The sequence below is a fragment of the Gymnodraco acuticeps genome, unplaced genomic scaffold (genome assembly GCF_902827175.1).
Source record: "Gymnodraco acuticeps unplaced genomic scaffold, fGymAcu1.1, whole genome shotgun sequence".
In the NCBI taxonomy this organism is placed as follows: domain Eukaryota; kingdom Metazoa; phylum Chordata; class Actinopteri; order Perciformes; family Bathydraconidae; genus Gymnodraco; species Gymnodraco acuticeps.
In genome coordinates this window covers 137,501-160,334 of record NW_022991301.1, presented here as the reverse complement: position 1 = coordinate 160,334, position 22,834 = coordinate 137,501, and the positions used below count along the sequence as shown (strand labels likewise).

The 22,834-nt window shown below is 40.4% G+C and overlaps 1 protein-coding gene across 1 annotated transcript in view; it reads left to right on the top strand.

Moving 5' to 3' along the window:
- Window positions 1–2,915: 2,915 nt before the first annotated feature.
- The window catches only part of plcl1 (phospholipase C like 1), a 138,355-nt gene continuing 118,436 nt past the window's right edge, over window positions 2,916–22,834 (top strand). Inside the window, exon 1 of the mRNA XM_034240237.1 lies at window positions 2,916–3,733. Within this exon, the coding sequence (XP_034096128.1) occupies window positions 3,560–3,733 (174 nt within the window). The 5' untranslated portion in view covers window positions 2,916–3,559. The remainder of the gene's footprint in view (window positions 3,734–22,834) is intronic.

Here is a 22,834-nt window from a genome sequence, read left to right as displayed (position 1 = left end):
AGTGTCTCTTCGTGGTCATTTAGTGTCTCTTAGGGATCATTTAGTGTCTCTTCGTGGTCATTTAGTGTCTCTTCGTGGTCATTTAGTGTCTCTTCGTGTTCATTTAGTGTCTCTTCGTGGTCATTTAGTGTCTCTTCGTGTTCATTTAGTGTCTGTTCGTGGTCATTTAGTGTCTCTTCGTGTTCATTTAGTGTCTCTTCGTGTTCATTTAGTGTCTCTTCGTGGTCATTTAGTGTCTCTTCGTGTTCATTTAGTGTCTCTTAGGGGTAATTTAGTGTCTCTTCGTGTTCATTTAGTGTCTCTTCGTGGTCATTTAGTGTCTCTTCGTGTTCATTTAGTGTCTCTTCGTGTTCATTTAGTGTCTCTTCGTGTTCATTTAGTGTCTCTTCGTGGTCATTTAGTGTCTCTTCGTGTTCATTTATTGTCTCTTCGTGTTCATTTAGTGTCTCTTAGGGGTCCATTTTGTACTTTAATTTAGTTAAAGGATGTGATCACTTCCTCCTCCACCGTCTGTTTACCATCAACACATTGTAGTGTCCGCCTGCTGACGTGTCCTTGAGCAAACACTAAATCCCCGCCTGCCTCCCTGACCGTGACCTCTGACCTCTCTGCAGGAGGGCAGAAAACAGAAATATTTTCCCCAGCGATTAATAATGTATCACTCTTTTATTATACCTCTACATCTCCCCTACCAATCTGCCTGTCACTCTGAACCAACGCCAGCAATAAGAGGAGGTCAAAGGTCAGCGTGCAGCTTAAGCATCTAAACTCACATGAGGATAAACAGACAGACAATAAAGGGGAGCTTTGGGCTTTGTGTTTATTTTTCTTATTAGACGCTTTTATCCAAAGCGACTTACATACTGTGGACAATCCCCACAGGAGCAATTTGGGGTGAAGTGTCTCAGGGACACAACGACATGCTGACTGCAGTGGGGTTTGAACCTGTGACCCCCTGACCCCAACACCAACGCACTAGCCCACTGCGCCACACGCCTCCATTTTTGTATTGTTATTTTTTATTTCGCCCTGCTCATCTACGGCTAACTGCTATACATAACATGCATATCATTTAGTTTGTTAAGTGTGTGTAAAGGTGTGTATGTATGTGAACGTATGTCTCTGTGTGTGTCTTGTATTTTGGCATTTGTATATTCTGTTCTTTTTTAATCATTATATGCCTTTTTGTGTAAAGCACGTGGCATTGCATGTTATTATGTATGACATGCTACCTGCTCATTTGCATATTCAGTTTGTTGTAATGGTATCAAGTCAGATCAAGTTTTATTTATATAGCACATTTAAAAGCGATTTTTGGTCGAGCCAAAGTCCTGTACATGTAATAAAAACACTTTACTACAATCACAATAAAAGAGAATCATTTACAACAGAAATATAAAAAACAAAAACACAGGGAATAGTCAGGAGTCGTGCTCCGCTCTGACTAGAAGGCCAGAGAGAAGAAGTGAGTCTTTAGTGAGGATTTAAAAACCCCCAGGGTCTGGGCCGACCTCACATGGAGGGGCAGAGTATTCCAGAGCCTGGTAAGTGGTGTTTTGTGCATTGTGTGGCCCTTTGCTGCACTTTAGTAGAACCCAAAGACAAAAATCCCCTTAGACAATAATATGAATCTAATTTAAATGGATTAATGTTCTCATTAAAGGTGGGGTAGGTAATTTGGGAGAAACCAGCTCGAGTGCGCTAGAATTTGAAAATACACAGCCGGAACAAATCTGCCACTTCCTCACAGAGCCCCTCCTCCAACACACACGAACGCGCACATGACCAATGAGGGCACGAGATCAGTTTGTGCCCAGATGGAAGGCTGACAGGCAGGTAGGCCATCCAGTTACTTTAGCCGGGCCGGCTCAGATGATTGGTCGTGCTTTTTACAGTAAGTAAGTAAGTCAAACTTTATTTATACAGCACCCTTCTCAACACGGATGTACAAAGTGCTTTACAGTACAGTACACAGGACACAATTCAAAGTACAACTATAACATGTAGAATAAAAGGCATAAAACAGCAGCAGGTAATACATAGGATAAAACATACGATAAAACACCAATAAAAAAAGCACTTAAGATATTCATTGCTATCGGCTAATGTTTTTAAAGCAAGTCTAATGTTTTTAAACAAGTCTAAGTGAAATGCTCTTTGAAACTATGGGTATTTGTAAATGTTGATAAGTATGTAAATGTAGCTTGTAAATATGTTGTATGATATCCTTTATTGTTTTATGTTTCATGTGGAACCTAATTGCTGCAGGTCTCCCTTGAAAAAGAGATCTATGCTCTCAATGGGACCAATCTGGATAAATAAAGGTTTGAAATGAAATGAAATCGGGATGTTGAGAGCATTCCATGGAATATAACAAAAAGTGTATCTCGAGCCGGTTTCTCAAACTTACCTACCCCACCTTTAATTAAAAGATTCTAGGCATGTTTGTCTTATGCACAATAGATTGTAGGATTGGGAATGGAAATCTGAAGTCCCAGGCTCCTCCAGCAATGCAACACAAATATACATAATACATACATGATAAAACTAGTGCAAGAAGAAACAGAAATATAACTTTTCTTTAGTGAATGTTGCAAGTAAATGCAGAAATAAGTAAACTATATGTGTGTAAAATAGACTAAGACAAATTAAAAACATAATGTTAAATTAAATACTGTATAGTGAAATAAATACTGATTGTTAAAGAAGGTTTCCATAGTCTTAAAATATGATAAGTAGTCTCTCTCAGGCCGATAACCCATCCACCAATCAGAGCCTCGGATTTCCTCCCAATCTCACCGCTGAGGATCTGATTGGCCGCTTCGTGCGTCACTCCTGATTCGGGGCGTCTGGTGGGCGGGGTCTGCTGTCCGCGTGCAGGGAGGCGGTGCTGCTGTCAGTTGTGTTCCCTATTCTCGTCAAAAGTCGACTGTTGTTGCTGTGGAGTAAAAACCAGCGCGAGCACACACACTGTGTTCACTGGTCAGTCAGAGCACGCGGACAGGTGGACAACGTCGCTCTCCTTTACGCACAAGTTCGTCTCTGTGTGCACTTTGACATCGATGTGTTTCTGGGGGAGAAGGAGTGGATTTGGTTTCGGGTTTAACCAACACTGGATTGTTTTCAAACATTTCCTCAGCTTCCACCTCAAAAACACCACGGCGCTTTTTTGACATCTCCCTTTACGCACGTTCTTTTGAATGCATGGACTGTCTGTGCGTTGAGGACACGCAGGACTGGTGAAGACTTGTTGCGCGCATCAGCGGAGCACACCAGTCCAGGAGGCGACACAGTACCTGAGAAGCTTTGATTTCAGGTTGGAGTCACTGGGAATTGACAGCTTTCTGCTCTTAGACTATGAGAGTTTGATCACAATTAAAGAGAGATTAGTTTCCTCCAGACAGTGTGTCAAATCTGCTTTAGTTTCGTCCACTGCTTTAGAGAAACTATTCCTTCTTCAAATGGCATCTCCGCGCAGCCACGCCAAACTTTCCCCGGCTCAGATCCGACAGTTTGATTAATTTCTTCCTCTCCTGGTGTTTTTAAAATCCTCATCGACATGTCTGGAGACGGAAACGGAGACGGGCTCTGCAGCGACGGAGCTCCAGAGTTCATCCCGCCCAGAGTGTCCCGTGGCCGGCGGAGTGGAGTCACTCTCCCCGGTGGAGGCGACCAGGACTCCATCATCCTGGAGTCCGTGAGGGCAGCACCTCGCCGGAGCAGCATCATAAAGGTAAGGCATAGTGCTGCTTTTTACAGTTGTGTTTCGCTCCATTTTACCCATTGAACCACCTCCCTCAAGAGAGGCATTCACTGGGGAACCTTACTGCATCCATTTGGTGCAAAATGGCCAAATAATGGTGTGAAAAAACGCCTTAAGATGCAAAAAACTCTTGATAAAATGTCAGAAATCGCTTCAAATAAGTGAGACTTGAGTAAACAACTGTAGAATAATCAAAACTGATCGCAGTTCAGCTTTAATGTTGCTTCTATGGCACCTCTTACAGACAACACAAGTTCTAGTACTTAATTAAAATATGTCAATAGAGATCCACCTGCACTGTAAATTGAATGGTATTGATTGGACGTGTCACGTGCAGGTTCCATGCTGTTCTGAGTTTGTATCTGTATGGTTTATTGCAATTATTGTAATCATTTGGATAGAAATGTCTGATAAATGTTGTCTGCATGTCCCAGTCTATCTTCACCTGCCTGCTCCAAGGCCATGCATACTTTGTTGTTGACGTGCGTATAATGACAGCATATTGTGTTCCACTCATCCTCCAATAATCCCTCATTTAGAGTCCTTTTTACGCGTCATGTGTGCGTAGTTTTCAGATTCCTCAATCTCCGTCTCCGTCTTTTGGCTGAGCTTTAAAAGTAGCTACACCACATTCTCAGATGATAGCTGAGCAAGGTGAAACCCAACTTTTCCTTTTCTGTGTGACTGTGAAACTGCTGCTGCTGCTGATTCATAAAACATGCAATTAAAAGCTCCTTAAGGATTAGTTTCCTCTGTTCTGGGAACACGGTGAACTTTAAATGAACTTTAAATACCATGAAGGAACAATGTTTCTGTGGGATTAGCAGAGAGAAATACCTTACACACTGTAGATTAACTTCATCAAGGGAATCTTTAAGAATGACTATCTGGAAAGCAGTGGTTTGAAGAAACACTTGCTCTTGATTAGTTTCTAACTTCAGTCAAAGTCAGAGAGACATGAATTGAAAAGTATAGGTCAGCAAAAAAGAAAGGTCACAGACATTTCCCGAGGGTCATGAGAGAATGCATTGATTTACTTTTTAGGGGATATCTTCCTGTTGTGTTTGCATGAATGTGTAACTGCAGTTTGTTGAATGTTTCTGTCGCCACTTGTGGGAGGATCCCTCTGAAAACGAGGTTTCAAGGGGTTAATCCCCCAAAAATAAATACACAAATTTGCAAATATACTGTATCACATGGTTAGTTCCCAGCTACAGCTGTGATTGAAATGTAAACAGTGGAGTAAAAAGCAGAATATTTCCCTCTAACATGTAGTTAAGTCGTATTAAGTGGCAGAAAATAGTGCATTATGCAGAAAATGTCCCAGGTGTAAACACGCCTCACCTGCTGACCTACTTCCTGTTTGACACCTCGCTCAGGTTGCAGCTCTCTATCCTGAATAAGCAGCAGAGTGCGGATCAAGTTGTCGGCTGCACCTCAGGTTAGGTGTCAGCCGCTCAGAAATGGAGGGAATAGAGTCTTCTGCTTTATGACCTTCTCACTTCTCATGCTCCATATTTCATGTCAGCGGTGAAGTCACTGGGGAGGAGGTGGAGGTTTTTTTGTCCGTACTGTATTGGGGAGGGAGGGTTAGCCCCATCTGGAGGACACGGCTGAACAGAGAGTCCTTTCACTGCTGCAGGGGAGGAAGTGTGTGAGAGGACGGACAGAGAGGAGGGACGTCAGTGACAGGCACCATCAGCTGTGACTCTCAAAATACTCTGATATGTCTGATTATTACTAACTGGATATCCTATTAGTTAAAGGTCACCTATTCTGCAAAATCTACTTCTTCATGTCTCTCCTACATCAACATGTGTCCCCTCTTCTTCATGTCTCTTCTACATCAACATGTGTCCCCTCTTCTTCATGTCTCTTCTACATCAACATGTGTCCCCTCTTCTTCATGTCTCTCCTACATCAACATGTGTCCCCTCTTCTTCATGTCTCTTCCACATCAACATGTGTCCCCTCTTCTTCATGTCTCTTCCACATCAACATGTGTCCCCTCTTCTTCATGTCTCTTCTACATCAACATGTGTCCCCTCTTCTTCATGTCTCTTCCACATCAACATGTGTCCCCTCTTCTTCATGCCTCTTCTACATCAACATGTGTCCCCTCTTCTTCATGTCTCTTCTACATCAACATGTGTCCCCTCTTCTCCATGTCTCTTCCACATCAACATGTGTCCCCTCTTCTTCATGTCTCTTCTACATCACATGTGTCCCCTCTTCTTCATGTCTCTTCTACATCAACATGTGTCCCCTCTTCTTCATGTCTCTTCTACATCAACATGTGTCCCCTCTTCTTCATGTCTCTTCTACATCAACATGTGTCCCCTCTTCTTCATGTCTCTTCTACATCAACATGTGTCTCCTCTTCTTCATGTCTCTTCTACATCAACATGTGTCCCCTCTTCTTCATGTCTCTTCTACATCAACATGTGTCCCCTCTTCTCCATGTCTCTTCCACATCAACATGTGTCCCCTCTTCTTCATGTCTCTTCTACATCAACATGTGTCCCCTCTTCTTCATGTCTCTTCCACATCAACATGTGTCCCCTCTTCTTCATGTCTCTTCCACATCAACATGTGTCCCCTCTTCTTCATGTCTCTTCTACATCAACATGTGTCCACTCTTCTTCATGTCTCTTCTACATCAACATGTGTCCCCTCTTCTTCATGTCTCTTCTACATCAACATGTGTCCCCTCTTCTTCATGTCTCTTCCACATCAACATGTGTCCCCTCTTCTTCATGTCTCTTCTACATCAACATGTGTCCCCTCTTCTTCATGTCTCTTCCACATCAACATGTGTCCCCTCTTCTCCATGTCTCTTCTACATCAACATGTGTCCCCTCTTCTTCATGTCTCTTCTACATCAACATGTGTCCCCTCTTCTTCATGTCTCTTCTACATCAACATGTGTCCCCTCTTCTTCATGTCTCTTCTACATCAACATGTGTCCCCTCTTCTCCATGTCTCTTCTACATCAACATGTGTCCCCTCTTCTTCATGTCTCTTCTACATCAACATGTGTCCCCTCTTCTTCATGTCTCTTCTACATCAACATGTGTCCCCTCTTCTTCATGTCTCTTCTACATCAACATGTGTCCCCTCTTCTTCATGTCTCTTCTACATCAACATGTGTTTTCTCTGTGGAAAGAGACTCTGAAAGTTTCAGGAACAAAGATTCTCTCTCTTTTTGATCCATTTCTATAAAAACCTGTCTGAAAATGAGCTGATCAGATTTTGGCCACTTTGTGATGTCATAACGATGTCTTGTCTTGTGTAACCATTAGCCAATCACCAACCAAGGTAACCCCCCCCTTATCACCTGAATCTCCTCCTAGAGCACCATTGAGTTCTTTGTAACCAAATGTCTCTCAGAGGGGCGTGGGGAGGGGCTCCTTATTTTCATCTAAAGTAACAGACAGAGAATCAGCACTTTGGAAACAGGGCTGAAACAGAGGGGATTATGGGTAATGCTAAAATGATCTGTTTGGTATTTAGAGCCAAACACTTCAGAGACATGTTTTGTATATATCTGACAGTGTTTCCCACAGATCTGAAATATACTTGGGCGGGTGGTGGCAGCGGGCAGCGGGCAGCGGGCAGGGGGGTGCGCGAAAAAAAAAAAAAAAGTTTTAACAGCATGTTTATTTATTGACTTTCATTCCTGTATAATCATTTTGCGCAAAGATGGCACTGTTTGTCAGAGCACTTTCATGAAGAACAGCTCCAACGCCTGTGTGTATGGGAACACCTCTGGTGCTGGTCCATTAACTGCCAGTGTTTCCCACAGATCTGTTTCCCACAGATCTGAAATATACTTGGGGGGGTGGTGGTAGCGGGGGGGGGGGTGTTAGCAGACCCTTCACGCGATGGCAGAGCGAACAGGTACAGGCAGGGCCCATAATGATAGCCCTATAGTTTAAATCTACTACCCACACATGAACATATGGAAATGGGTTACTATTTAAAAAAAATTAATGTATTTATAAATGTATTTAGGAACCTATCCATGTGATTTTTAGTGGGGGTCGACCTCAAATCCTCTATGGGGGTCCAGGGGTATGCCCCCCCGGTAAGATTTTATTTTGGAGTTAAATGCATCAATCTGGTGCATTTTGAGGGGAAAATAAAGAGACTAGATCTATGGAAACACCTATATGAAACAGAACTGTATACATTTAAATAATCATAAAATCATGGCCATAACCAACAACATACCATTTCCAATATGAAAAAAACACTGAAACTTGTTTATTATTTTATTTTTAGAATCAGCCTCTCCTGTCTCCCTCCTCTCCCCCCTGCTCCTCTTTGAGGCAGCAGCAAAGACTAGTTTTCTCTCAACAAGTTTTAAAAGTGTATCTTACCTTTTTTCACCTAGTTAACTTTGTATTTATTTATTCATGCATATTTTACTAATCACATTACATTTCATTTAGCTGACGCTGTTATCCAAAACGACTTATAATGACCGATTACAGGGACATTCTCCCTGGAGTAACTAAGGGCTAAGTGCCTTACTCAAGGGCACACTACTGGTGGTGTTCCTGGCGGGATTTGAACTCACAGCCTTCCGATCTTCAGCTCACCTCACTATCCATTAGACCAATCACTACCCTCTCAAATGGAAATATGTGTTTACATTAGTGCTGTCAATTTTTTTTTTTGAATTAATTGCGTTAAAAATATTTAACGCATTTAACGCATGTGCAGAATGGCTCGCCCCATACGTGCCACCAGTGGCAGCGCCAGGGTATGGCTGGGGTAGGCTACACCCATACCAAGAAATGGCTTAGCCCCACCATGAAAAATGATGTTAAAGTAAGCAAAATAAAGTCTGCCAACTCGCGCGGAGTAAATCGCACAGACAGCAGTTAGTAAGATTGATTTCAGTAGCCACGGTTTTGAAAACTTTTGTCACGTAATGATCGTCTTCTCAATAGAACATCTTTGATAATGTCTTCTGGCCAATCAGAATCAAGATAACGGCGTGGTGTTGTTGCAGGAAGTCCCGACGGAGAATACTTTTGCTGTAGCATAGGGGTGCACATAACTGGTACGCAGGTTATGTGCGTAATCTGAAATGCGTACCGTCACTTGTGTCACAAAGCGCATTTGCGTACCGACGTACTTGTGAAGCTTTTCCAGAAGGCGGTTAGATCACCGGACGACAGAGTCGGTCTCCGTGTGCACAGACAGGGCTGCTGTTAACGTCGGTCTGTACAACGGAATTGTGCCAAAACTACGCCAACTGGCTGCGGAGGGAGACTCCCCCCCTTCACTGGAGAACTGCGCTAAAACAGCTGATCACAACGTTCACACTCTGTGGTCACGAAGTACTCCACTAGCTGCCGCCCCCCCCCTCTGTCGACTTTCCTGAAGTACTCCCCCGTTGATAGAAATCAACACTGTAATGAATTAAGACCCCACGGTTTGATGATTGATAGGTGTGTGGGTTGTCTTTCATTTTGACACGCAGAAAAATGTTATAATAAACATAGATACTGTAGGCTATGTGAAATGGATATATCCGCCTTCTTTCATTTATCTTTCCATTCCCACAACAATATACATAAATAAATGACATATTTTGGACATAGTGATTTGTGATTAATGGTGATTAATCATGATTAATTAATTTTTAAACTGTGATTAATCTGATTAAAAATTGTAATCGTTTGACAGCCCTAGTTTACATAAATGGTGACCACACCGTTTGAGAACCACTGAGAACTTAGACTAAGTTAACTATCTAAACCCTCAGAGAGTCCTTTACCTCACCTGAGCTTATCCCGAGCTTGAATGACATACAGAGACCAATCAAGGGCTTTGATTTATGATCTGTATGACAGTGGTCATGTCGGCAGGCCACATCATGTGGACAGCCAGTCACCCTGTGTGAGGCAGGCCACTTAACAGGCCAGAAGGAGGCGAGATCAGTGCAAGGGAGCGAGGGATCATTGTCCTCAAGTTAATCGATCGCAGATGGCGTCGTGGTCACGGACGAATACAAAAAAAAATTATTTAAAAAAAAAAACACCTAAATGGGTCGTGAAATATACTTGGGCGGCCGTTAATATACCTGGGCGGCCCGCCCAAGTATAGTCTATGTGTGGGAAACCCTGTCTGAGACCTGTAATATAGTGATGAGAAACACTATGACCGGGGACCTTTAAGATTTGGTTATTGGCCTTGTTTGACAGAGGACAGAGTATGAATGGAGGAGAGAAGGTTGTGACATGTTACGGAGGTTTTAATTAAGCATGTGGTTTTATTTCAGGCACTGGAACCACTCGGCTACCAAAGCACTCACAATTCTTGTTCGTTGAAGTGAGTTTGGTTAATGACACCATCGGCCCTTATCTTGGTATGATCTCCTGAAAAAATGAAGGATCCATTTATGGCACAACGTTTTGGAAATAAAATGCAATGCGGTGTGTCCTGTGCCAACTCTTTGCCAGAGAGAGAAGCTAGAACTAGATGCAACAGTTGCCAGATGTTGTCATACACTCATTTGCTTTTTGGCGACATCATCACGCATTTAGTGCAAACAACTTGGATGTTGTGTCGGCTGCAGTGAGTACGGCACTAGCTCTGAGCAGCCTCGGTATACAATTACAATATAATATACATATATGTATGCCTTGCTTTTTCCCTGATGCTCTGAATAGTAATGAAAACATAAAGCATCATGTGTTTTCTTGCAAAAGCCTAGCCAACAATAACACAATTGAGAAACTGGTAAAAAAGTTGTCTATTGCCACTAATTTAAAACAGTAAGCACCAATTCTTGCTCAGATTTTTTGTAGAAGTTAGATGAATGAAGTAATGGGCAACAGTGTTGATAATCAATTACTCGATTGAGTGATTGTGTTTCTGGTTGTTGTTGGTTTGTATGATTGTAAAATGTATATATTTTGAGTTTGGGCTCAGATAAAGAGACTATTTTGAGCTCTGTGATTTTGTATTCATTGGAACTTTATCATTTTTGTGACATTTTGTAGACCAGAACATTCCTGATTGAGTGGGAAAACCTTTTTTCTTATTATTAGTTTATTTTATCTTAAGGGACTGATGCTGCAGCTATCGTGCATAACAAGTGGGTTTTTTCACATATTTGTGGAAAGGGCATCGAGTGTTACGCAGAGATCTGAAGTAATGGTGCATCTCAGACAGTTTAGCCAAATGCTGTTTTTTTTTCTTTTCACAACAAACACACCTGGCGTTGCTTATTTACCGTCTCAAAATGTCTGCGTATTGAAGACACATTGAGTATAGGCGTGAAACTCATCAATTCAACATCAACCACATCCTTTCATTACATCATCACATCACATGTTACTTGTTAGACGCTTTTATCCGAAGCGACTTACATACTCAATACTGTGGGCAATCCCCACAGGAGCAGTTTGGGGTGAAGTGTCTCAGGGACACAACGACATGCTGACTGCAGTGGGGTTTGAACCTGTGCTCCCCTGATCCCAACACCATCGCACAAGCCACTGGGTGCAGTTACACCATTTCATTTCAAAATGAAAACAGTTAAAAACTAAACACACACACTAGCTTAAAGTCAGGTGTGGTTTCATATGGAGGGCGAGGGCGAGACATGCACGCACGCACGCACACACACACACGCATGCACGCACGCACGCACACACACACACACACACAGCTCTTAAATAAAAGGGAATTTCTTTTCAGGTTTGAAATGAATGAGGGTGAGTAGCTCCTGCATGGATCATGTTACTACGACAACACACGCTCACACTTGTCTGAGACATACACACCCCTGTTTGTCCTGCTCACCTCATCAAAACACACACACACACACACACACACACACACACACCGTAATGATGTCTTCAGCTGAAGAGCTGCATGCAGGTAATGGTTCAGATAATCACCTTCACCACTCACAGCATCATTATCATCAGAAACTCCATCAGCAGCAGCAGGGACGCTTGTTTCAGCAATTCATTGAAGCTTTATGATAAATACACTGAGAGGGAAACACACACACTAAATATCCCAGGTGCCTTTTGCATCATTTCCTGATATTTTAGGGAATTTCGTGCTACTCAAATTGGAAATAAACTTCTGGGGTTTTGAACGAAGTTTCGCTGCACAGCATGAGTTTATAACTTTGCTCTGCATGTATTATTATAGACATTTTATTGATTGGGATAAACCCCTTGAGATGCACCATCTCGTTTTCAAGGGGGTCCCGACAATAGCAACAACTTACAGACATACATAAACAAAAAGCAAAACATGACACACAAGACAAACCACATACAGTCTGTGAAGTGAAATTCAAGCAATGCATACAATCATTACAATTTGAGACAGTCAAGCAAATCAGTTTCATCAATATCAGTTTCATCAATAACAAGTGCAGAGCAGTTGAAAGTGAGATGATAATGCATGTTTAAACAAACCCAATGATGCAAGAGATCTAATAGCAGCAGGTAAAGTATTCCAGTCAGTTGGGGCTTTGAACATGAACGCTCTTCTGCCAGTCAATTTTTTTGCAGAGAAATAAATCTGAACAGAATGTCTAACTTGATGAATTGGTGAGTAGGGTACAAAATACTGCTTTAAATAAGGGGGATAGTTAAGATAAATGCATTTAAATATCAGCTGAAGCCAATGCGTGTGTCTTCTTACATTTAAAGAAGGCCATTTAAGTTGGTTATACATTGTGCAGTGATGTGTACGAAAAGGACAACCAAGAACAAATCTGCATAGTCTATTGTAGGCTATGTTGAGTGGAGAAAGATATGATTTATGTGCATTTTGGTAGACATCACAATAGTCCATAATCGGAAGAATAAGTTGAGAAGCAATTCTCTTATGGACACTGAGCGCAAAACAATTGCGAGATTCCGTAATTGACTTTTTGTATTACAGTACATGCTTTATATGTAGTTTAAATGAAAGTTCAGAGTCTAGCCATACATCAAGATATTCAAAGCTATCAACTTTATGCAGAGAAGTGCCATCCTTACATTTTATTACTACATTAGGTTTGGATTTGAGCTTCTGCCTGGTACCAAAGACCATGGTATAAGATTTTGTTTTGTTGAGCAGTAGTTTATTGTGTGATAGCCAGTCCTGTAAGATATTAAAATCCGTGAAAAGTCAGATTTGGATGTATATATGACAGTGTCATCAGCATAAAGGTGAGTACGACAATTAATGAGACAAGAAGATAAAGAATTTATGTAAATAGAAAACAGAAGTGGGCCCAGAGTTGATCCTTGGGGGACACCCTTTTGTTGGATCAACAAGTCAGACTGTTTTCCATTAACGAGTTAAACCATAACACTGTATTATTAGAAAGGCCAATGCTGTGAAGTTTATCCAAGAGCAGATATCGATCAACAAAATCAAAGGCTTTTGTCAAGTCAATAACAATTGCGCCTGTGAGTTCACCATCATCTGCAGCAGAGTACAAGTCATTCGAAAATGTAAGTAGGGCAGTTGTTGTGGAGTGATTAGGCCTAAAGCCAGATTGAACCGGAGATAACATATGTTAAGTATTGAGATAATGTGACAGTTGATTATAAATTATTTTCTCCAAAACTTTGGAAATAGAACAGATTATAGAGATTGGTCTATAATTATTTGTATCAAGTAAATCACCTCCTTTATGGAGTGGAATGATGCGTTCACATTTCCAAATAGTCGGCAACTCACAGGTGGACAAAGACAGGTTGAACAAATCAGTAAGTGGGTACATGAGAATATGGGACGTTCATTTTATGAACCTGTTTTCTATACCATCGAGTCCTGCACTGCCATCCACTTTTAATTCTGTGATAGCATTATGAACTTCGTGTGGTAGAATCTTCTTAAAAGAAAAAGAACTGTTGCAGTATGAGTTACTATTAGAAATACCAGTCGACAAATAGGAGTCAGATAGTAGTGTGGAACATACATTAGTGAAATGCTGATTAAATATTTGGGCAATGGATAATGGGTCATGAATTATTGTATCAGCAGTTCTTATTTTATTAATAGAATGTTTACCTGATTTATTTAAAATAGATTTCATTTTAGTCCAAAATTGCTTGGGACTCTTAACCCTTTAACTGCCGGACCAAGAAAAAATATATGGAATTTTTTGTTGTTGCATTTTCTTATCAAATGGACCACAAATAAGCACAAACACATTTTTTTTTTTGACTGACCACACAGTTTTGTTTTTATGAGCCTCTACCAAATGGTCGAGCTGGCCTTCTATGGTAAAAGTACATTTTCAACAATCATCATAGACAGTACAGTATTTGTATGCATCAAACTCAAATAAAACACAAACTCAAATACATTTGTTTCTTTTATGGAAAATGAGCAATATATACAACCAGATATAATTCATAAAAGATAATAAATTATAATTGTAAAAAAAATAAAATGGAAAAAAGTAATGTAAAGTGTTTTTCATGATAAAAAAAATACTTGCTCATCTTACTGTATATGCTGAATTGGCCTAACAGGAAACCACTGGCCTAACAGCAAATGTCTATATCCTGTGTTGGCCTAACTTGCTCATCTGTGTGCAATTTTGCATGAAAGGTGCTATATACATTATTATCACTCTTTCACTCTGAGACTCATAAGGCAGTACAAGATTTAGTAATATTACCATGAATCTAGCCATTTATTTACCATATTTAATTGGAAAACATCTCTGAAACTCTGAAAAAGTCATATTGCTAGCTTACCATAAAAGGCCAATTCGACCGATTGGTTGAGCATATTTTCCAAAAAATAATTACACCCTTGTTAAAACTTTTTCTGTGCATAAAGTTATCTAATTATGTTCAGTCAGTGCCCTGCCACTAAAGTATGTCAAAAGGATATGGTTATCTTACAAAAGTTGACCAAAAAGAGTGATTTCTTCAGCAGTGATTTTTAGCATTGCCAACTTTCTCAGTTGAAGCTAGCTGAAGGGCTTTCTGTTTGAACCACAGTGACATCTAGAGGTTGTTTTGTGCATAACATGTCAACCAAAGGGTAGAGCTGGCTGAATCAGATGGAGTTACACTTTTTTTTTTTTTTTTCTCAACAAGATATCAAGACGCAAAATGTGCTCTACCAAATGGTGGTGCTGGCAGTTAAAGGGTTTTAAAGTCCGATGTGAGAGATTCTTTATAGTAGTTCGATTTAGCATTTCGGGTTTTGGTTTTACTCAGATTTCGAAGATGCCTGTATACTTCCCAATCGGCTATAGTTCTTGAATGACGATATATCGACCATGCTTTATCTCTTTCCCTAAAGAGACTGATGAGTTCAGAATTTATCCAAGGGAGATGTTGACCTTTGACCTTAACCGTTCTCACAGGTGCATGTTTGTTCATGACATCAGTGAGCTCTTTATGCAGACAATCCCAAGCATCTTGTACAAAAGGTATTAGTTGAAATCAACATCATTAATAACTAAATCAACATGCCATTTTTTATATTGTCTGATTTTGACTAGTTTTGGAGGCAGTTTAATTAATTTGATTTTCCATACGCAATAAACAATTGAATGATTGCTGAAGCAATCCGACATGACACCAGCTTTTAAGATTCTGTCAGGGTGTGACACCAGTATCCAGTCAAGCAGAGATTGGGTTCTAAGAGTGATACGAGTTGGCTCATTAATTAGCTGTTTAACATTTAGACTACTGAATAGTTTTTTCTCTCTATCAGATGATTTATCCAACCAATTTTTGTTGAAATCACCAAGCAAGATTATTTAATTGAGTTGAGTTGATAGTGTCGATTATGTGGTTAAAAGACTCAGGGGAAGAAGGTGGCCTATCGATGCTACCAATAGCTACACATTTATTTTCATGAAATTTTTATTTTTTTTTTAAATGTATTCAAAATGTAGAGGCTCTATAGAAGTAGCAATTCGCTCAGTCACAAGGTCAGAGGAAACATAAATAGCCCCTGCTGCATCTATCAGATCTGTAAAGCAAATAATTTGTGATTTGTAGTTCACTATCGGAAATTTTACTACTGTTTCAGAGAGTGTGATGATTTTAGGTTTATGTAGGACAACCCATATCCGAAGTAAATCAATTTTGGGCAATAGACTCCTGATATTCAAATGAATGATTTTTATACCCTTTAATTAATCCATTCTGGAAATAATAACAAATAATGTTCCTGTCACTTGTTACGCATAAATGTGATTCATGATTGTAAAGATTGCTAGATTCAACCATTAATGTAAAACAGACATACAAAACATTCAAACACAAAAGTAAAAAGACAGAAAAACACAAAACAACCATTAAGAAGACCCAGCAGCCCTGGACACCAAATCCCAGAGCATTACCATGAATAAACTTAAACATTATAACTAATTACACAGAGCTCAGTCTGCATTACGAAGAGGATAAAAGTCGTAGCTCAAAGAAATTCATCCGAACGAACACAAGCATTATTTAACAATAACAGCCACTCGGGGCAGTAATGGTAAATGGACTGTACTTATATAGCGCTTTATCCAGTCTTTAAGACCCCTCAAAGCGCTTTACATACTACATGTCGTTCACCCATTCATACAGAGCAGTGTATGTTACTCTAGGAACTAACATGCATACACATTCACACACCGTTGGCCATGCCATCGGGAGCAACTCAGGGTTAAGTATCTTGCCCAAGGATACATCGACATGTTGACTGCATGGGCTGGGATCGAACCCACAACCTTCTGGTTGAAAGACGACCGCACCCCCTCGCAGCCACAGTCGCCAGTATTGCAATAGTAGAGGGCTCTAACGTGCCACAGAAGAAGAAGTAGTGACGTGTATGAATGAGTGAGAGTACATATTATGTTTTATATGTAATTATAAATGTTTGCAATTAGTTTCAACATGTATTTCAATGGTATGGTTGAGTTGATTGTATCATTAGCACATACAGTACTTACGATTAGGTCACACACCCCCTTTAAGGAGAGGTATGTGAGAATGAAAGGAAAACATTGGTTATACTAAGAAGGTCTAATAGTTCAAAGATATATTTTCTTTTAATATGTATTTGCATTGATTGATTCATTAATTGCATGTCCAGAAAAAAAATGCAATTTAAAATCTTCACGAAAGATACATTTCTGTCACTTTTATACAAACACTTTCTGGATCCACTCAACAACTTATTTTTCCTTGTAATTTATTTCAGTAAATTCATAATTCAGGGAAATCTCATATCAAAAATGTGCCAGCAAATTAGTTGCAACCCTAGTGGGTGATTGTGTGGGTGATGTTTGTACATTTTCATACTTTTGAGGCAAAATAAAACAATTACAAATGTCATTAGGGAATCTTAAAAATACATAATACGTCCTTTTTTGTTTCGCTGATATTAAAGAAAGCGGTAGAAGCAATATCGAGACGGATAGATGGTATCAAATACATTTTCCCCCCATATAAAGTAACACATCTCAGGACTTCTTGTATCTTTTGACCTTTTACCAAAGCACCAGATGTTGTTTATCTTTTTTTTTCATCCGTGAGAGATCCAAAGCTTGAAAAAGCTCCAACGGGCAGTCACCCCTTCACCCTTGATGCCAGAAATAACTCTCCGTTCTTCTCTGGTTTAATAAGAACATAATTATGTGCCTGACTGGCTGTAGAGAAAGGCCATGCTCGTACTCCTTCAGTGTATTGACTTTAGCTAAATGGAATAGGAAGTTGTGACATTGGTTGTTTTAAAAGTATTACAGCAGAAAGACAAGTGTTGTGTCTTAATTTGGGTACTTCTGTAGGCTACTTATATTTTCAGTTTTCGTTACATAAGTCTATCCTAAAGCCAATTATGATAACAAATATATTTGACTATGAGTACCTGGATGATGAATTCAGTCAAAAGAGTAAACGCTGAACAATAGCCATCTTTGCTACGTAGCGGAAGTGGCGCTACCATTAGCTCTTGAGGCTGCTCCGGTGAACACAGCACTAAACAAATAAAAGTGAAACATTTGTTTATTTTTCCATTATTTAATAAATAATATATAAATGTCAAAAAATTAGCCACCGTTATTTTATTTGGGGTAAATTGAGCAGTCTGCAAGGATTTGCTACCACTGAAACATTGACGTTGGTAGCTAGCAAGCTAACAACTAACAGCTTGCTAGCTATCAATTTAAATTGACACCTCTGGTGAAGGAACACCAGATTTGGGCAATTTAAGATAACACTACTTGGTTTAAATTCACACACTGTGCAAGTGTTCAAAGTACAACATATAAGTGTACTGACGGAAGTATTAATACACAGTATAAAATAAGAAGAGAGAGATTATGCTAAAGCTAAATAAATAATCCCCCTCCATCTTTCAGGCTCGTTTTCACTCACTCATGTGTTGTTATTCAGAGATGAGCTGCCAGACGTATAAAGAGAGAGTTAAATGGATGTTAATCTCAATCAAGTAAAACACATTAGTGCTCAGGCTGTTAAATAACATTTCCCCAGTAAACCATTAGCGATTAGCTTATAGCATTACAGTCAAACAGGCCAGAAGGCAGACACGGAGCTCCGCTGGGACACGGCAGTCAGGAAATAGAGGGGGAGAGCAGTGTGGGATTAACAACAACACACACACACACACACACACACACACACACACACACACACACACACACACACACACACACACACACACACACACACACACACACACACACACACACACACACACACAGGAGGGTGTGATGTCTCTCTGACAGGCTGGTTTACAGCGTGACTGCTTGAGGACATCGTCTCCCTCTCTTGTTGTTGTGTTTGCAGAGCTTCTGATATCTCTCGTTGTTCAGTAACACCGCAGTGGACACTGAATATCTGTAATATTTGTCAGACTTTTGATGGGAATCAATGCATTATCCTGGATTACCTAAATCCTTCTCACAAGTCAGTTGACAGGGCTCTTTGATGCAGAAGTAAACAGAAGTGCACAGGAAGGATGCATAGTTCTTTCTGGACTCACTAAGTGGACTTTTACTTACATTTTCTTTAGCTTCTGACACAGTGCAAAACATCTTTCAACTTAGGGCTTGAATTCATATATACTTTGCACCGCCTTAAGGTCATTTGCACACCTGTATGATGGGGAGCAAATTATATTTACGGACACTTATTCATCCACACTTGGATTAGGACTATTGTTTAGGTTTTTTTTGTTTTGTTGCTGTTCTGATTTTATGTAAAGCGTCTTTGAGTATTAGGAAAAGTGCTACACAAATCCCATGTATTATATTTATTATTATCTTAATTTGAAGTTATGTCTGACAAAGAGTGACATTTTAGTTCTTCTAAAACTTCACTTTAGTGTCGCCTTATTTGGTAAACAATATTGCTTGTTGATAAAGTCTCACTTAAAGTTTAAAGATGTCCAGTTTCTTCCCTTCTTAATCATACAAAAAAAGGTTGTTGAAGAACATGTGAAGTCAAAGTTTCCATTAATGTAGGAACATTGACCAATCTCAACATGAAATGCCCCCCAAAAAGGGGCAACAACTATTCATCCAGTGAAAAAATCACCACCAAAATCATCTAGTTTAATCTTCTGGGGTCCAATAATATCTGCACAAATTTAAATTGCAATCCATCCAACTAGTTGAGTTATTTCATCCTGAATAAAGTGTTCACAGACCGACCGACTGTTTTCAGCTGTTTTGTAAATCATGTTATTTCTTTATAAACCATCAGGAGCGGAGAAAAAGCCTGGCCAGTTCCAACTAAATTAAAACTGCACAGATGTGCCTTCGCTCCATTATTGAAAGTCATGGAAAAGTCATGGCATTTAATTCCAAGGCCACATTGGGAGCCTGTTTATGTTTGATGGGAGTTATTTTAGTCTCTTCTCAGAGTGCCATGTGGGTTTCTTATCCTTCTCTGCCTCCTTCTCCTCTCCATCTGCACCCTGAAAGTCATTGTGTTTGCTTTTGTCTTTTCCAATCCATGTTTCCCTTCCCGTCTTTCACTCACACTTGTTTGATGTTTTTCTGTTGTTTTTCTTGGAGTATTGTGTTTAATTTTACGTTTCATTTGCTGTAATTCTCCGTCCCGCTGTGCAGAGAATTGAACAATGATTTGTTAACAGCGTACTCCTGGAAAGCGGTCAAGAGTAATCACAATTGTGGGTGTGTGTGTGTGTGTGTGTGTGTGTGTGTGGTCTAGCATTACTATACTTGTGGGGACCTAAATCTGTTTACATAGTCACGTGTGGGGACTGGCTTCCCTTATGGGGACAAATTGGAGGTCCCAATGAGGGGAGTCATTAATTTTAGGGTGAAGACTTGGTTAGGTTTAGGGTTAGGCATGTGTTGGTTATGGTTAAGGTTAGGATTAGTCTCCAGGAAATGCATGTAAGTCAATGTAGTGTGTGTGTGTGTGTGTGTGTGTGTGTGTGTGTGTGTGTGTGTGTGTGTGTGTGTGTGTGTGTGTGTGTGTGTGTGTGTGTGTGTGTGTGTGTGTGTGTGTGTGTGTGTGTGTGTGTGTGTGTGTGTGTGTGTGTGTGTGTGTGTGTGTGTGTGTGTGTGTGTGTGTGTGTGTGTGTGTGTGTGTGTGTTAGCATTACTATACTTCCGTGGCGAACCGTGTCTATCACAACTGGACCTTCTGTAGACACACACCCCCCCCCCCCCCCCCCCCCCCCCCCCCCATCCGCGGCATGATAATGTCCGTCTTGTCACTGAATTGTCGTCTTGAAAATGGTACTCACAACAATTCCGCAACAAACTTCATCTTCCACCTGCTGCTCTTGTAATTTCAACGTTAAAAACAATAAAACGGCATGAATTGCTTCGTCGCATTCATCTAGATCCTCTGTCTCGAGCCAGTTAACTAGCGGGCCTTCTAGAATACCCTGGAACCGAGAGGAACTCTGAAAGAATACGCCCATTGGCTACAAATCAATATCTGATTGGTTGATCAAACTGTCAGTCCAAACGTACGCTCTCATTCAGTGCAACGGCCAGGGCATTCGATCAAGGATGTAGAATACATTGTTGAAGGAGATTCTACCCAGAGACCCAGAACAAGATCTGATTGGTTGCTTTCCTTTCTAACACAAAACCACTGAAATGCGTAGCGCATGGTCCGAGAAGGACAAACAAATCAACGTAACACTGTAATATTACAGATCAACAACACAGATACCATTCTCATTATTTATTGTATATACATTTTATTTATATAATTAAATCGAATTTTTGTTTGTTTTATCTGAGTGTTCCAGAGTATTCTCTGAATACCTTGAAGGCCCTGACGGTTCGCCACTGCTATACTTGTGGGGACCTAAATCTGTTTACATAGTCACGTGTGGGGACTCGCCTCCCTTATGGGGACAAAATGGAGGTCCCCATGAGGGGAATCATTCATTTTAGGGTGAAGACTTGATTAGGGTAAGGGTTAGGCATGTGTTGGTTATGGTTAAGGTTAGGATAAGTCTCCAGGAAATGCATGTAAGTCAATGTAATGTCCCCTGAAGTGATGTATACATGGTATGTGTGTGTGTGTGTGTGTGGTAATTAGAGCCACTGTGAGCTCTTTGTCTGCGGGTGTCACTCTGCTCCTGGTGCCACATCTCTCCGGGAACACACAGCTGCCGGTCAGGAGTGAGTGTGACCGCTAAGAGAGACAAAGCACATGCAGATCTGGAACATCTCACAATATCACACGATTCATTACAAAGACAGGACAAAGTGCAGGGTTAAAGAAACAAATCGACACTTCTCACAACACCAGAGGCTCTACAAAGACAGCTTTCATGGCGGTGGCTTTGTCGGCTGTGCATCAGCTGCAAGGTTTCCCCGCTCCCTCCTTTCCAATGTCAGTTAGCATGTCATTTAATATGCTAACATTGTTGTGTTTTTGTCGTGTTTTTACTAATTTTCTATTGCCGTAGATTCTCCATCCTGGCAGATTCATCGATCTAGCTCTTGTGCATCCAATTCTGTTTATACCTCATTGTATGTTTGCCTTTTTGAAGAGTGTACGACCTGGGATATTATCACCATTGAAATGTGCTAGATCTGAAAGAATAGCAGCTTTAAAATAATGAAATAATCCCCTGTCCGAAATCTCCAAACAGGCACAAGTGCAGAGCAGCTGGTGCCCGACTGATGGACATGACATTATGTAATTTGTGTGTGAAACATTTGTACAGAGAGATTAACTGATTACACACATCACCTGGCTCCCTTGTTAAAAACCAATCAGACTGCTGAGAGGAATCTTATCATCATCTCATTATCTTATTTATTTATCCTGGCTGGGACTCGCACGAGGGTGGAAACATAACTGTGTCCTTCGTACGACCTGCACACAGATTTTGAAATGCCTGTAATTTAATGTAAATTATAATTGATTCTGATCCCAGACTCTAACAGCTGTTTCAATGTGTGATCTTTAGAGCATCAAGTCCTCCTTTTTTAAGCTTATGAGGTAATTTCACTAATTTATTTATGCTTTCTTCTCTGTTCAGGTCAACTGAAATGAACACAATTCCCTTTTTTCAGTCAAAAAGTCAGTCATTTCAAATATGTGGATATTTGTTCTCTTATTATTTAAAGTGGACCTATCATGCTATATTTTAAACGTATATTGTAGGGCCATACCTATATAAAACATGTCTGTGAAGTTTTCAAAATACCAAACAGATCATGCATTTTAGCCATGCCTCATTTCGCTCTTTTCCAGCCCTGTTTTTGCAGGGGCTGATTCTGCTTTTGTGGCAGACTACAGCGCCACCTACAGGCCTGGCATATGTACCACAGCGTCTCCAGCGCTTTCGGGCGGTCTCTCATTCCCCTGATAGGTGGAGAGTTGCCCATATAGGCGGAGCACCACTTTTCTGACGTCAGCAAATTCAAAAAATAATCAGCTCCGTTGCAGCCCCGTTTTTAGAGATTTGGGTACGGAGGAAAAGAAGGTTGTGTTTTCTGACTCTTGGTGAGTTCCCTCACACACCGGGGACACATATTCATGTATAAAAGACGTACACAAGTGCATTTTGCATGATAGGTCCCCTTTAAAGTAAGGTAAATTATCT